The 14,536-nt window shown below is 38.9% G+C and overlaps 1 protein-coding gene across 3 annotated transcripts in view; it reads right to left on the bottom strand.

Annotated features, from left to right (window-relative positions):
• The window catches only part of LOC119729549 (alpha-1,3-mannosyl-glycoprotein 2-beta-N-acetylglucosaminyltransferase-like), a 41,155-nt gene that overhangs the window by 9,295 nt on the left and 17,324 nt on the right, over positions 1-14,536 (bottom strand). For all 3 annotated transcript variants that reach the window (XM_038202154.1, XM_038202156.1, XM_038202155.1), the window contains exons 2-6: positions 12,081-12,359; positions 10,564-10,687; positions 8,663-8,873; positions 7,287-7,395; positions 1,863-2,001 (exon numbers count right to left, since the gene is read on the bottom strand). In XM_038202154.1, the coding sequence (XP_038058082.1) occupies positions 1,863-2,001; positions 7,287-7,395; positions 8,663-8,873; positions 10,564-10,687; positions 12,081-12,191 (694 nt within the window). In that variant the 5' untranslated portion in view covers positions 12,192-12,359. The remainder of the gene's footprint in view (positions 1-1,862; positions 2,002-7,286; positions 7,396-8,662; positions 8,874-10,563; positions 10,688-12,080; positions 12,360-14,536) is intronic.

Below are 14,536 nucleotides of genomic sequence, written 5' to 3'. Positions count from 1 at the left end.
TACAAATAGACCAAGTTGAATTGAATTGACCATGATGAATCAAAATTAAAATCTATAAAAATATCAATAGTATCGATGATATGATAAATGACAGATGTGTAGCATACATGTTGTGAAACAGCCTTTGGTACATGAAAGGCATAATGCCCAATTCGTTATGGGCTTCAATGATGTGTCCGTAGCAAGACACAATGAATCATCTGTCAGGTTCTAATCTTTTCAGAGTTTTTTTTTTTGCCTTTACACATTCAAGTTTTAATGAAAATTGTTATGCAGGATCACATTGCCAGCCAAAGGTTTTTCATTTGAAACCACTGATATACAATATGTACCATCGGCCACCATTATAGAAGCTCTTTCAAAGAGACACAGGTGTTGCTGGGCAAGCTAAGAAACCCGACACCTCACAAGGAGTGTTAAGAGGAATACAGCCTGAACCAAATGATCCCTGGCTAGCGAAAAGCTTCGAGAACTTGACACCCCATTCAGGTCTTAATTGTCCTCTGGGGCTGAGGTGGCAAAATATGGTGAGTCATGTGTTCTCCTGTTTCCAAAAGATGCCTCTCTGGAGGAACAATTCTCATCAAGGAAACCTCAACTGTCATCTCGACAGAGAGATGGAGAGATTTCACCCCCAAAACAGAAAGAAAAAAATGAAGCGAGCGTATTCTTTTTATCGCCGCTACCTCTACCACTAGGGAGTCAAGATGTTGTTTGTCCAGTCGCATCTTCATCTCGGAAGCGACTCAGGGTTCTTGGCTCTTTTTTTCTCTAATAAGACTCTCTACGTGTTTGCTTAAGAGGATCTTCTGGAGTGTTTGTTTGTACGACGGTGTGGGCGAGGGGACGGAAATGTTATTCTTGGTTGATAATCGCTTTGAGATTCTTGCACGGCTTCATTATTATTGACAGCTGAAGCGTCAATGACCAGGAATCTTTGTAACAGCAAGGTTCTTCCAGAAATACAGGAACACAACACAGGTTTTATTTGGAGTTTTGACTTCATCGATGTCACACACACTTGAAGCAATGTACATTACATTCAGTACTGATTGAGAGCTTGTGAGATAAAAATGAAAACCCGACATTACACTTAACATTTACATACTAAGATTCCATCACGTGCACAGTTCTTGCCTCATTTGGGTCTTGAATGGCATGAGGCTAATTTTTTTTTTTTTTTTTTAGAGTTTCAGGGCTGAGATTGTGGGGAAATGGAAAAATCCATGAAATATTTGGCACAGGAAGTTGGGATCAGAACAATGTACGGTGTGTGGTACATTGTACATGTACATCTATGAATTTGCCTTAAAAGGCACTCCTGTAAAATGCCATTTGCCATTCTCTTAAACAAATGTTTGATGAGAAAAAAATATAGTAAACAAAATTTCTCAAATCAGTTTTTAAAAAAATCAGGAAATCTGGAAATATCCGGACTACATTGTATAACATCAACTCTAGTGAACACTGTCATTAAAGCTTGAACAATCTTTCAGGGATAAAATGTTAACACCTTAAGGATTGCTAATGGCGTTAAAAAGTGTGTCCGGGGCACCTTTAATAAAACACAAGAACTAAAAAAACCACCATAAATGATTGTTTGCTTCTGAGCGATACATTTCAGGCGAACTAATTTCACAGGGTACAGTATTTGGTATCATCCCTTCACTGTGAGCAAGGTTTCCTCATCAGACCAGTAGGTTCATTTCCGGGTAATTATCAATGTTCCAACGAGCCTTTAAGGAGAATATCGGGGGGGGGGGGGGGGGGGAGAAGTGAAGTGGAATGTGTAAAGGGAAGACGGATTAGGGACTTAGCCGAGGAAATTAGTTTTTGAAATTGAGGAAATTGGCCTGACATACCTTCTACAATAATCACAGCGTCATGGTTGAATTCATGAAACACTTTATTTAAGGCCCATTTGTAGTGCCTGGCTATCTTGTAGTACCCCTCAAACTTCTTCTGCTGAGCTGGTAAGGTTATACTGCTTAAATCCGGTTGCTGTGGAAAGAGTAAAAAAATGCACTCTATTGGATCAGGAATTCAAGATAACGGATCAGGAAAACTTGACAGCAATAAGCCAGCTCGGTGTTCCGACTGCACAGGTGCACCTCATGATTTGACCATTTTCCTTTCGGGATAAACAATTCGCTGCACAATCGTCAAATCTTGTTGCACATGCGCAGTTTGAATACCGATTTGGCTTTCTGAAATACCGGTATCTACAATTAAAAAAAAACATAGGATCTCTATTTATTAAAGTAGAACATTTGCGATAATGTATACGTACAGCATACATGTGTGGACCAGTGTATAAGACTGAAGAGGGTAAAAATATGGCAAGACGTGAAACATTTACAATGTACCAATATTTTTCAATGTTTGTTCCTCCCCCCCCCCCCCCCCAGGAATGGCTGCATTACAATACATGCAAGTCAAATTTTGTACTGTCAGGACATTCCAAGTACAAAAGAAAGCTCAGACTTTGTTTATGCTTCACTGACTTCCTGGTTTTCACCTTGTGTAAACAAATTCAGGGGGGAAAAAAAATTTTCTGAGGTAGAAATGTACATTACATTTCTACAGATTTTTGTTTGAAGCAACAAAATTGCTCAAAATCTTAAGAAGGGCTAAAGTTTCAGTTAAAAGTGGCCATAGTTTTGAGAATACAGAGAACACTGTACATGCCCTGCTGGGTCTCATAACTGGATGCCATTGCTAACCCACGGGCACACTTTTTAATAAAGAACCACCATCAGTGATTGCTTTCTTCCAATCGATACCATTTCAGGTGGAAATTCTCCAGGTGTTTGGTACCATTTTTCTTTACCTTTAGCAAAATAGTAGGTCAGATTCCAGGTAATTACCATTGTTGCCTTTAAAAAAGTATATGGATTGTTCTTTGAATGAGCCAACACCATACTGCAACACAATTCAATATCAGATTTAATCTGCATTAACAAATCCGTGGAATCCTTGATTTACGAACGCAGCAATTACACAGTATTGGATTTACCGTAGCTCATTAAACATATCAATCACAATGGACAGCGGTGCAGTCAAGCATGGAGCCTTTGATAGGATCTCCATATGGCTAAACGGCAAATTGAACTACATGTATTACATGTAGTTTGAAGGAAAAAAACAGATTGAAAGCCAACAACCAAAATCTGCAATTACCTGAGAACAGGGCTGACAGAATCTTCCTGGGGAGAAAATCTAAATTCAAGGACCTGCAGAGCAACATACATGTATGTAACACATACTGTACTCATACTGACATACAAATACATATTGTACACACACATTTATTTAGCTTAAGCCTTAACTGAGGTTACCTATCTGGGGCAGTGTACTGTTTGTACCGGTACATGTAAGGCAAATTCACTGGATTCAGTTAATTGTAACTTTAATTCAATTATGATCAAAATATATCCAATTACAGGGAAAAAAATAATAACGGGGGCGACTGTTACAATCATTGCTAGACACCGGGGTTCCAGAACTCCCCCTGTAGGAGCGGACCAAAAGTTCACCCAAGCATATCTTTGGGATCAATTTTTATGCCCCAGAGGCCTTGGTTAAATTCAAGGCACCAGTAACGAGACTTCCACAGTGCCGTTCGAGACTTCCACGGTGCCCTTCGTTCAACTCAAGAGAATATTACAATCAAGGACCCAGCATCGATAGACAGAGACAGTCGGCAATTCCAAATAATTAAGAATCCAATTATCTCTGAGTACCTGCACTGAGCCAGCGATAAAAATCTATGGATCCGTAGCAAAAAATGAGAAAAAAAACCCATAAAAATAAAATGGATAATTTTTTATTCCTAGGATCGACCGCACAGAGCCGATCCCGGAGTGATAAGACACATCTGTTTTCATGTCTGGGAAATTGGACCCGAATCAATAGCCGAAGCATACTGTGACAGGGCTTCGTTTCAAAATGTGAGGTCTACAATTCCAAGAAGATTTATTTTTAGTTGGGAAAAACATGGATCTTGGGGCGCACATGCTTGTGGAATGTCAATACAGGAAAGAGATTATTACGCTGTGAGTGTCAGGCAGGACTGTTGACAAATGCAATTTTGACATTTGTACAATGTAGGCAACATGTTGGGACTTTTGCTTTTTTTTCTTTTTCTCCAATAGCCATGCACTTTTTTTGCTTTTTGCAATTATAATTTCGGAATTTCTACAGCTACATGTACACTTTTAAAAAGATGTGTTATTTTGTCTTTGATATTAACAATTACTGAAATTCTTGTCTATTCTTGCTATCACCCGCAATGTGAAGCACAATATTTGGCATCATTAGAAGCAAAAAAAAAAACCCCTTAAAATTTCATGTATCAGCAATTCTTTCAATCCCATGGAAGTATGACAAAATTTGTAGGCCCAGATATCCACCATAATCTCTCAAGGGTTGAGATAAAATTCACCAGGGATGTCGGTCATTTTTTAGAACGGCCTGGTCCTGTCACACGATAGCATTTTTGTAAGATGTGTCAAGCATGAGAAAAGTTCTCAAGCATTGTAGGCCCTACCGATCGGTAATTTTTCTTGGTGTCCCTCGATGAGGCCTTAGCCAGCAAGATATTGCCCACTATGCCCAGTACTATGTGTTCAGTATTTTTATAAAAGTGACAAAACCTCCAAATATGTGGACAAAATGACTTTTATTTCAACTTAATACATGGGTCATTCTATAAATTTGGGGTCCAAAGTGTGACATTTTTCCCGTCCCTGTTACCTTGGTACTTTGTAATTTGCCATTCAAGCATCATTAAAAGTGACTTCAAATGATTGTTTATTTGTTGAGTAGGTAGTTTGCTATTCATAATCACTCTTGGAGGATGACTGCATTAAGGAGTGCATCAGAATTATACAATCATAGATGTCAGATGTAACAGGGACGGGAAAAAAAGTGGACCCCAAATTTATAGAATGACCCACATGTATATCCATCCAGTCTTCCAGGAAAAATAAAGAGGAATAACATGAAAATGGACATCTTGTATAAAACAGTACTTGTTTTTTTTTTTTTAATCGGTTTAATATAAAATACTATGAACTTATAACATGTACATGTACAGTGTACATACATCAGATCTTTGCAGGTGTACATTGTACCGATGTGCTTTGTGTTGCTACAATTTGAAGTAATGTACACGTAAGTTCACATGCCTTTTCATTAGTTTGCAAAAAAAACCAGACACGAAATCTACCCAGGCATTCCCAGAAACAAAATTTGTTTTTAATACAATGTACATGTACATGTACGTGGAATATGAAAAGTGATATAGTCTTCCATAGTGTATCACTTCTGTTTATGACAACCCATGGGAATTGCTGCATATTCTGTCTTTTAATTTTTTTTTAAACTCATAACAGGCAGGTGGCATTGGTGGTGGGAACCATTCGTATACCTCAATTATTCATAGAGCTGTAACTAATGGCTCGTTTCATGTAAACGCACTTTGCAAATATGGCAATATCGGGATTATGAATTCAATTAGTGGAGTGGTGTGCACAAAGGCAATTGAATGAAAGGGAAAGGAAAAAAATTAATAAAAAATATTTTAAAACTCTAAAAAAAAAAAAAAAAAAAAAAGTATACCTGCAGCAACATCCAAGCGGACTCGTGCTTGGATGAAGAACAGGCAAACATTGACAAAGGAAATTAATTAATGGTTCTTGGGGAGTGCTGTGGGTTTTATATTTTTTTTATGGTTTGTATTTTGAGAACGGTTGCCTTTTTAATGGACAAGGGACAAGGGACAAGCGATAGTCACACTTTCATTTTAATACAAGATAATGCAATTTTTTAATTCAAGATTAATGTTCCATTTTAAATCTTTTTATCTATACATCGTCTGTTTTAATCTATTGTTTTAGTTTTGTGTGGTTTTAATTCCTTTTATGGTAATGTATTCATTATGTGTTTTACTGTATTTTTGTTGTTATTTTTGGTCATTATTATATCATATTTTTATATAATCCAGAACAGTTCATTGACAACTGATGGGGCTACCCTGGTAAAATAACACGAAATAAATCAATAAATATACATGTTACACTCAAAATCAATTATAAATTCTTTGTGTACAGCGAACTGATTTATAATACTAAATTTAGGTAATGGCAATTAATTTCGCATTAACTCTTTTTTTTCTCATGCAAGTTCTCACGCAAGATCTTATTAATTAAAACAAACTCACGAAGTCAAATCGCAGCACTGGAATTATATTGATGGAAGAATACTGTGTCTTGTGTTCTGACATGTATAAATGAAATTGAATTTTTTTGTCTCAGGAATGTCGCAAATAACTAATATTCTGTGAAGGCCAAAACCATGAAAACCACATCTAGCCAAAAATCATGTGGAACTAAACAAGCACATTTCTATAGGGAAACTATATAGAGAGACAAGGATAAACCGTCACCAATGTCATGCTGATGAATATTCTAAGAGTACTAAGTACGGGCCCACAATCGAAAATCCGACCCTGCAGACGAGCTGGATGGCCACTCAGCATTCAAGTCAGGGACCCTGGTACAGTCAAGGAGGTAATGCAATCCCTCAGTGGACACCCAGCAAACATGGCAAATGGATTGGGAGGGTGGGAAACTGGACTATGGGACCGAGGCATCGATTCGGCGGTCCGCGGGGGGCGATGGCTTAGTTTACCCGCGAGACCGGCGTGACTTGGGTCGTAAACAGGCACGAGTGTTGCCAACGCACGGCCTGTGATCACAATTGTATTGAAATCTTTGGGAAACTTATGGCAAAAAGGGGCAAGTGAGTCCATCAGCACGGAAGAAAAATGAGATTATTGATATTCTGGTGGAGTTATGGCTGAATAAGATATATACTTGAGATAAATGTACAGTACGTGAACAGACGTTGACTTCATGGAGTCAGTTCTTCTAAATTTCTGTTTTTGCTTTTTTACTTAACTGGGTTAAAATTGCAAGCTAGAATTCGCATCTGAGGCAATTTAATTTTTTTTATAAATACAAAATTTCACAGATTGCCATTCAAAGAAAATTTGCTTTACAGAATAAAAACTGCACAGCAGTTTTCTACCAGTTTATAAATTTCTTTGAAGAAATCACTCACTAAATGTCAATGGTTGCATACATGTACATCCATGTACATGTACGCGTAATGTAGGTATGCACAATGTTTTTACCAATGAACAATTTGAACAGACCTGGATCACATATTTTACAGCGACTGTTCAATTCATAAAAAGTACTGTGCCAGTTTGAAGGACTCACCTTTATGTGGGTGACTTTGTCGCCAAATTTTTGGATTGCTTCGGCGGTGGCTTGATGTCCACAGTCCTGGCTGACGATGACTGGAAACTGAGCGGAAGATGGTCTAATTCTAGGCAGAGGAAACAAAAGTCAATGTTACAATGTCAAATAAATACAATAGAACTTGTCGGGGTATATATCGTCGGATGCCCGGCAGCATAGCATAGCAAGTACCTTGTAAACCATTAAAAGGTACTAAATAATGGGTCTCATATTTCTCATAAACTTTATTTACCTTTCTTTAATAATAGACATAATTTCCAGCGCCTTGAGTACCTAATTGTTGGTAGATACGTGCGCTATATAAGACTCCGTTATTATTATTATTATCTTTCCTTAAAAATGGATAAAACACGTGTAGACACTTCTCACTTTTCGTATCCACCTTTGACATTGCACGTATCTTTCGCCTTCAGAAAGGGAAAAAAGCAAACTGCTTTAACCATTTCTGGCAAATTAGTGTCCCCTCGAGGCCCCGTCTGCATTGCGTGGGTAAGGCCGGTTAAATTACAGCATGTGATACTGCTAACTATAGAGCATGTGATACTGTAACTATAGCGGAGTAATTCGGATGCGACCCAAGATTGCGATAAAAGACCAGCTGACTGTGCAGAGAGCGCTGAAGGTCAAACATATCTGGGGGACACATTGAGACCTGGGACATGAAGGCTGGTTTGCTACAACCGTCCACTTCACAGGAAATTACTAATAACTGAAAACCATGACCCCAGAAAAAGTGACATCAGATAGGGGCATGTATACCTACATTGTATGTACAATGTATCACAGATTCTGAGTCTTGAACTATTGATAGTGAACATGTACGATACAATGTACAAATGTACATGAAAAAGTGTACATGAGTTTGTTTCTGCTTTCAATAGGAAACATTCAACAATAGGGTCCCCAATTCCCGAGAGGTCCCCTATTTGGATTTGTGTACATGTACAAAACATGAGGGAGGTCTTCCTAGAAAGATAAAGTACAAACAAAAGAGGGACAATAGGGGGTCCCAATTGCAGGCAAATACACACTCGTGTGCACACAATCTTGTTTTACTATACTCTCTAGGACAATGCTTTGTCTTTTCCGGTGTCCCTGTAATATAACACTCTCCCATAGACTAAGCACACAAACGCATGACCGAGGACCGATTTCAACAAAAGATGAACTCTCGAGGACAACAAAGAATCTGTTGTTTTCCCTTTGTCTGTCTGTCCTCGGGGTGTATATAGTTCACGTACATATGTACGTACATGTACAGACACACAGCTTCCATTTTAATTTGTTATCTCATTATATGCAAAAGTTCCAGGGGACCAAACTTCAACACTTACTCTAACAGATTAGTCAGACTCCTTGTGATGGCGCTGGGTCGATTGCAGGCTATCACCAATACTGGAATGGCATAGGAAGAGTACGGGTACTTGACCTGTTTTGCTAGTGGAAGCTGGAATGGGTTGGTCTTGGAGGGCTTGGGTTCCTGATGGGCCACCATGTCCAGGCCCGCTGGCAGGAGGTTGGGCTGATCAGGGGATTGGTTTCTACCTGTAAAATGAATACAGAACTTGTATGATGAAAACTTTGAGCACTGGAAATGTGAATGTGTTTTTTTTTTAAATGGGTTTTTCCCCTTCACCTACATGTACATGTACGTCATGCAATATCTTAAAGCACTGTATACTCCATACATGTACAATGTATGTTGTCCAAGAGCGTCACAAGAAAAAAGGCATACACTTGAGCAGGGCAGACTTGAACCCACAGCCTTATGGTCTCTGAGTTATCAGCTAAAACACAAAGACTGCAGAGCAAAATGCTTGTAAAATTACATGAACTCAAATTTATCCCTGCAACCCCCCTTCCTCATGCCGATACCAAAAACGTATGTCAGCATGCTACATTGATCACGGCATTTTACCTTGATTATCCAATACATGTACATGTACATCAAATTAATAGCATTTATTCGGGGTGACCTTTTCCAAGTTCTGCAACTGACATTCAGTGTTTTAGCCAGGGTGAAATTATAGCGCAGGGCAATTTGGTCAGAGGACTAATGCGAGCGGGGAGCGCGAAGCCATTATGGCAGGGGTCCAGCAGGGGGACCCTGAAAAAATTTGGAATATCGATGCTCTGTGGTGCAATCTGAGGCGATTCCTGGCCATTTACCCCTGAATTTTGCTCTGCCGATTGGGGGAAAAAAATTCTGTAAAAAACAAAACATTCTCCAAAATACGAGACGACACAAACCCTCTTCAAACCCTCAAAGCAAACTCTTAAGAATCCGGCCCTCCTAGGCAGTTTCCCAGACATGACTTTGACGAGTGCATGTTCTGCGTAACGATCCATATGATAAATGGACTCAATTTGTTTTTAATGGCCTCTAGAAATTCTGGAAATGCATCATCGGCAATTTGCCCTTTGGGAAGCACGGGCAATGCCACACTTAACAAAAATGAGATTGCAGACCATATTTTTTTCTCTCCTGGTCATGCTGGTTATCATGCTGGGCATGGCATGGAAGAGAGATACGGATACATGCATGTACATGTATACCTTATGAAGTTATGAAATATTTGGTTGGGAGGTAATTGCGGAAAGATGTTTTCATAAATAACTGACACCCAAAATGTACATGTATGTACAGGTAAAGTGAAAATGTATCGTTGGCTAGAGAAATTTAAAATGGAAACTCCATTGAAGAAATAAATTTGGAATTTATTCTGTAAATTTGGGTACACTTTTTCCCCCCTCACCTGTTACGTGAAAAACTGAAATCTATGATTTTATAATTCTGAAGGACTCCTTAATGTGGTCATTCTCCAAGAGTGATTATGAATAGCAAACTACACGTACATGTACAATGTACCTATCTCAACAAGTTGAGAGGTAACACTAACAGCGACAGGATAAATGTCACACCTTGGACCCAAAATTTATAAAATGACCTGTACATGTAAAATAGTACGTATGGCCAACAGTACAAATATAATTATTTTTGTTCAACCCTCCTAGATAAGGAAGGACAATGAAAAACCAAAAATGACCGATTGTAATTTGTCCTGACCCTTCCATGTCAAATATCTACAGGATGATAGAATTTCAAAAATTGAAGGTCTTCTTAAAATCTTCCGCGCATTTTATTCAAAATTCATCATTTTCTCCACCGTGACTTGCCCGTTTTCACTGCAATTGTAATAAAATGTGTGCAGTGGAATTAAAAGTAATATCTTACTTTTAATAATGGTTTCCTTTTGTTGTACGATGTCGTGCAGGAGCTGTTCGTTAATCTGCATCTGTTCCTGCATCTGTTCCTGTAATCGCTGCAACCGCTCATTCATTCCCTCCGACTCGTCCAGCTGAAACAAAAAATGCAAACAAAATTGCCATGGTTACTGGAGAAAAATGAATGCGTTGGACTAGGCAAGGCCCAGTAAAGAGAAGACAATGTGAAGAAATGAAAGTTTTAGATGTGAGAGGAAAAACCCCCGAAGAATATTCTGAGGAAAACCCATAGGTAGGGACCGAAAACCCAATCCACATGTTGGCCTAGGCAGGAATCAAACCCGGGTCACAGTGGTGGAAGGCGAGGAAAGTACCGCTACGCCAACTTGATGCCAAAATGCGCAGTTTGAATACCGAACCACGTTGTCCCATTACCCAATCATCAGTTATGCTAATTGAATAATGCCTCTTATTGTGTCATTATTTGTCTGGCAATGAGACAGGTGTTTTTTGTTCTTATTTCTCTGTAACCACATAATTTGCACTGTCTCTACATGTACGGACCGGTACTTGTACCAAGGCTGCACGTGTCATTCCATATTAGTCGGATTTATTAACAAGCTAACAATAATTACTTCATGTACCAGTGTCACAAAAAATTAGCCGTGTCATAAACTATTTGGCAAGCTCTCTGAATTGCCAGACACTAAACTATGCAACATCTGTTTGGTTCATTAATTCATTTCATGGCTAAATTCACAGATCTGCATCGCTGTGTAATGAAATGCGATCGTGATTGTGCCGTCTCACATATCAAGGGCGTTACACAGTTTAATTATCCACAATGGCAAATTATTTAGTATTTACATCCAGGTAAATCCATTAGGCAGACACTAACTAGAGTGACCATGTGAATCCTTTCATCATTAATTACAAGGCAATCCTGTAAAAAAAGGCTTTATTTGGAGTTGCTTTTTCGCCTCCAGCAAATACAAAGATCCGGCTGAATTATTGTGCTGTAAATAATTTAATATTTGTAAGGTAATTATTTCATAACTATGGGTGGATTTTTAGTTCGATGTCTTCATTTCAAAAGCCAATAATATTTGTATTGCTTGAAAAGTAGCAATTTCAAAACAAAAATCTATTTTTTGCGGGATGAACTCGAAAAAATAGCACAAGCAGGGCAACTTTAAATGTTACGCAACTTCCAAACGATTCTCCAAATCCTTCAGATAAAAAAAAATCACCCTCAACTCCAATCGACCTATCGCCGTTTGTGAGTTAGCCACGCCCCTTAGACAACCTTATGGAATTTTTGTACGCTAAATTTTGTTTGCCTCAGATTTTGCGAGTTCCGCTACCATTTGTATATCATGTAACTGGACAATATTTCACAAGCTGCGTTGACGCAATTCTACCGCGATAGGTAAATCCCATCCCCCCCCCAAAAAAAACCCAAATCAACTTTCATCCACTTGTCTCATTTCATATATTGAATAATACGATAAAGATTTTGCATCTCACCGGTTTCGTGCCTTGTTCCGCTTGCCTCGCAAACAACAAATAGGCTGCAACGTTCCACAGTAAAAACAGCATCAGGCCAAGGCCTATCAGCTTCTGTCTGCGCAGGGCCATGGCCGTGTCCTGTCTACAAAGATCCCACACAGGCTAGGACGAGGAGTTATAAACCCTGGGTGGAGGTGGTGGTGAGTGTTCGCTGGCCGTCGGTAGCCTGGATGACGAGGTGTACGAAGCACCTCATGTCAGCTGACCGGCGACGAGGGAGACATCATTCAGTACAGCCTGCAAGATGGGAATTGGGAGGGGGAAAAAAGAGGGAAAATGCAATTTATACAATGTACACTTTTAACTGCATGTAAGAGATACAATACATGGAAATTGTGGAACAGCAAGACTTCACTTTCATTTCATTTCGATATCAACATTTATTTCCATAATGCAAATTTATACATGTACATAATCCGTAATTCATTTCCAACATCCGACGAATATGTCAGGTTTCATCGGAAGTATTATGAACGTACATATGGTGCATGTAGCGGTACGTGCCCCTAAAACAATTCTGCAGTAAAACAGAACTTTGGACTCTCAGTGATGCTGGACTAGGAAAGGCCTGCATGTACATGTATAATTGTACATGTAATTGTAAGGAAATACCGGTACATTGTACGTACATGTACACGTATGAAATGCTTAAGCGTAAACTACACTTCAACCACTAATTATATGTCCTTATGATAACAGACTTTGCACCTTTACTTTGGGTCAAGAATATCCTTAATTTGTCATAAAATGTATGCACGTCCATCGGGATCGAAGAATGCGTGGAAAGATCATCATTTGTTGCAATATCCAGTAGTGTCAACTGCATATCCTAACTCCAAAGGCAACTTTGTCTCTCTGAATCCTCCAAAATCCACCATTGTGCCGAAATGCAGAACTATTCTATTAAAATTCCAACTACATGTATTTAAGTAGGGGCACAAAACGCTGTACTTTCCTCAACCCCCAAAATTCCTCCAACATTTCCTGGTAGATTTGGAAGGATCTGGGAAGAACAGGTGAATGATCTGAATGAAGAACCATACCACACTGTATATGAGGTATGATCCACCTCTGAAGCTTAAAATGTTCAACTTGATTCAAGTACTGAAACACCACCCCACCACCATTTAAAAAAAAAAATGAATCCATCCAGGAGTGTTAAATTTTAGTGGGCACAGGAATTATAATGACTATTACAAGTACTATACATGTACACGTACATGTAGTTGGTGTTGCCCCTGGCCTTACAGGTATTGACAGGCAGCTTTATACAGTGTTTGTTTGTGTACCGCGACCTGAATGCAACCTTTACAGGTGTACCACCCATACAGAAATCAATACCATAGAAACTTGTGGTTTTGCCCTCCAGATATAACACAGTTTGTAGCATTTAATGAAGTTTGAAGTAGTAAATGGGCATTCAGTAAAGAGGTTAAATACTGTTTATCAATACCGTAGTGCCCTGGTGACTATAGAATATCTGAATTTATATACGTTGTATTGATTCCACTAAAGTACAAGCCAGAACACCTATACATTTGTATGGTTTACAAGCTACCTGGTACATACATACATGTACATGTATGTAGACACCATATGTTTTCATTTGTTACTTTTTGAAAGAACACATTGAAAATAGTAAACAAACAAAAATGCACATGTTGTACCAGTATACAAGTACATGTACAATGTACCGGTACATGTGTCTAATTTGTAATGATGTAATATTGCCCCAGATACCGGTATATGAATGTGAGCACTGGGTTCAACCAAAGTTTAAAAATGATTTCTAGCTGGCTATTATCATGTGTAATTATCATATAATGTAAGAATTTAACTTAATTTTAATTAACGTGCAATGTATGAAATTCATAATTAGTTGTAAATTAGAAGCGAGCAAACCATTCATATCATTTTTCTGGCTGTAAAAAAGAATTTGGCTGAAGTGGATTACTCCAAGGCCCCGGCTGGAAGCACAACCAGAGCACGACAATTGGATTACGCTTCGCATTCTATTCCCCCATAATACAGCCAATCACACATTCCATTTAATGCAGTGTAAATCCCACGGTAATCTTATTGCAACCGTTTCCAATTTCTATCCGTCAACGCGGTCGCTGCGATGCAATAAGAAAGAGAAAAAAACAGGCCAGCAGGAGAAAAAACTTAGAGGCAAATGAATTAATATCACCTCAGGTAAGATTAGGAAGAAAGCTTAGCCGGGCAATTCCTTGGAAGATGCGCATCGCATCGCGCCGTTCCGGCCGAAACTAAAATGCCAAAGTATCTCTGGGGCAGTATCATGTGTGACTAAAGCGAGGTGTTTTTTTCCCGACGAGGACGGTGAATACTGTATCTTTTTTTTTTCTTCGGCCGGAGGCTACAGCAGGCGCCGAAGATGACCAGAAATAGAA

This window comes from Patiria miniata, unplaced genomic scaffold (genome assembly GCF_015706575.1).
Source record: "Patiria miniata isolate m_02_andy unplaced genomic scaffold, ASM1570657v1 HiC_scaffold_21, whole genome shotgun sequence".
NCBI lineage: Eukaryota > Metazoa > Echinodermata > Asteroidea > Valvatida > Asterinidae > Patiria > Patiria miniata.
The sequence above is the reverse complement of the archived record's forward strand: the minus strand, read 5'-3'. Positions and strand labels throughout refer to the sequence as shown.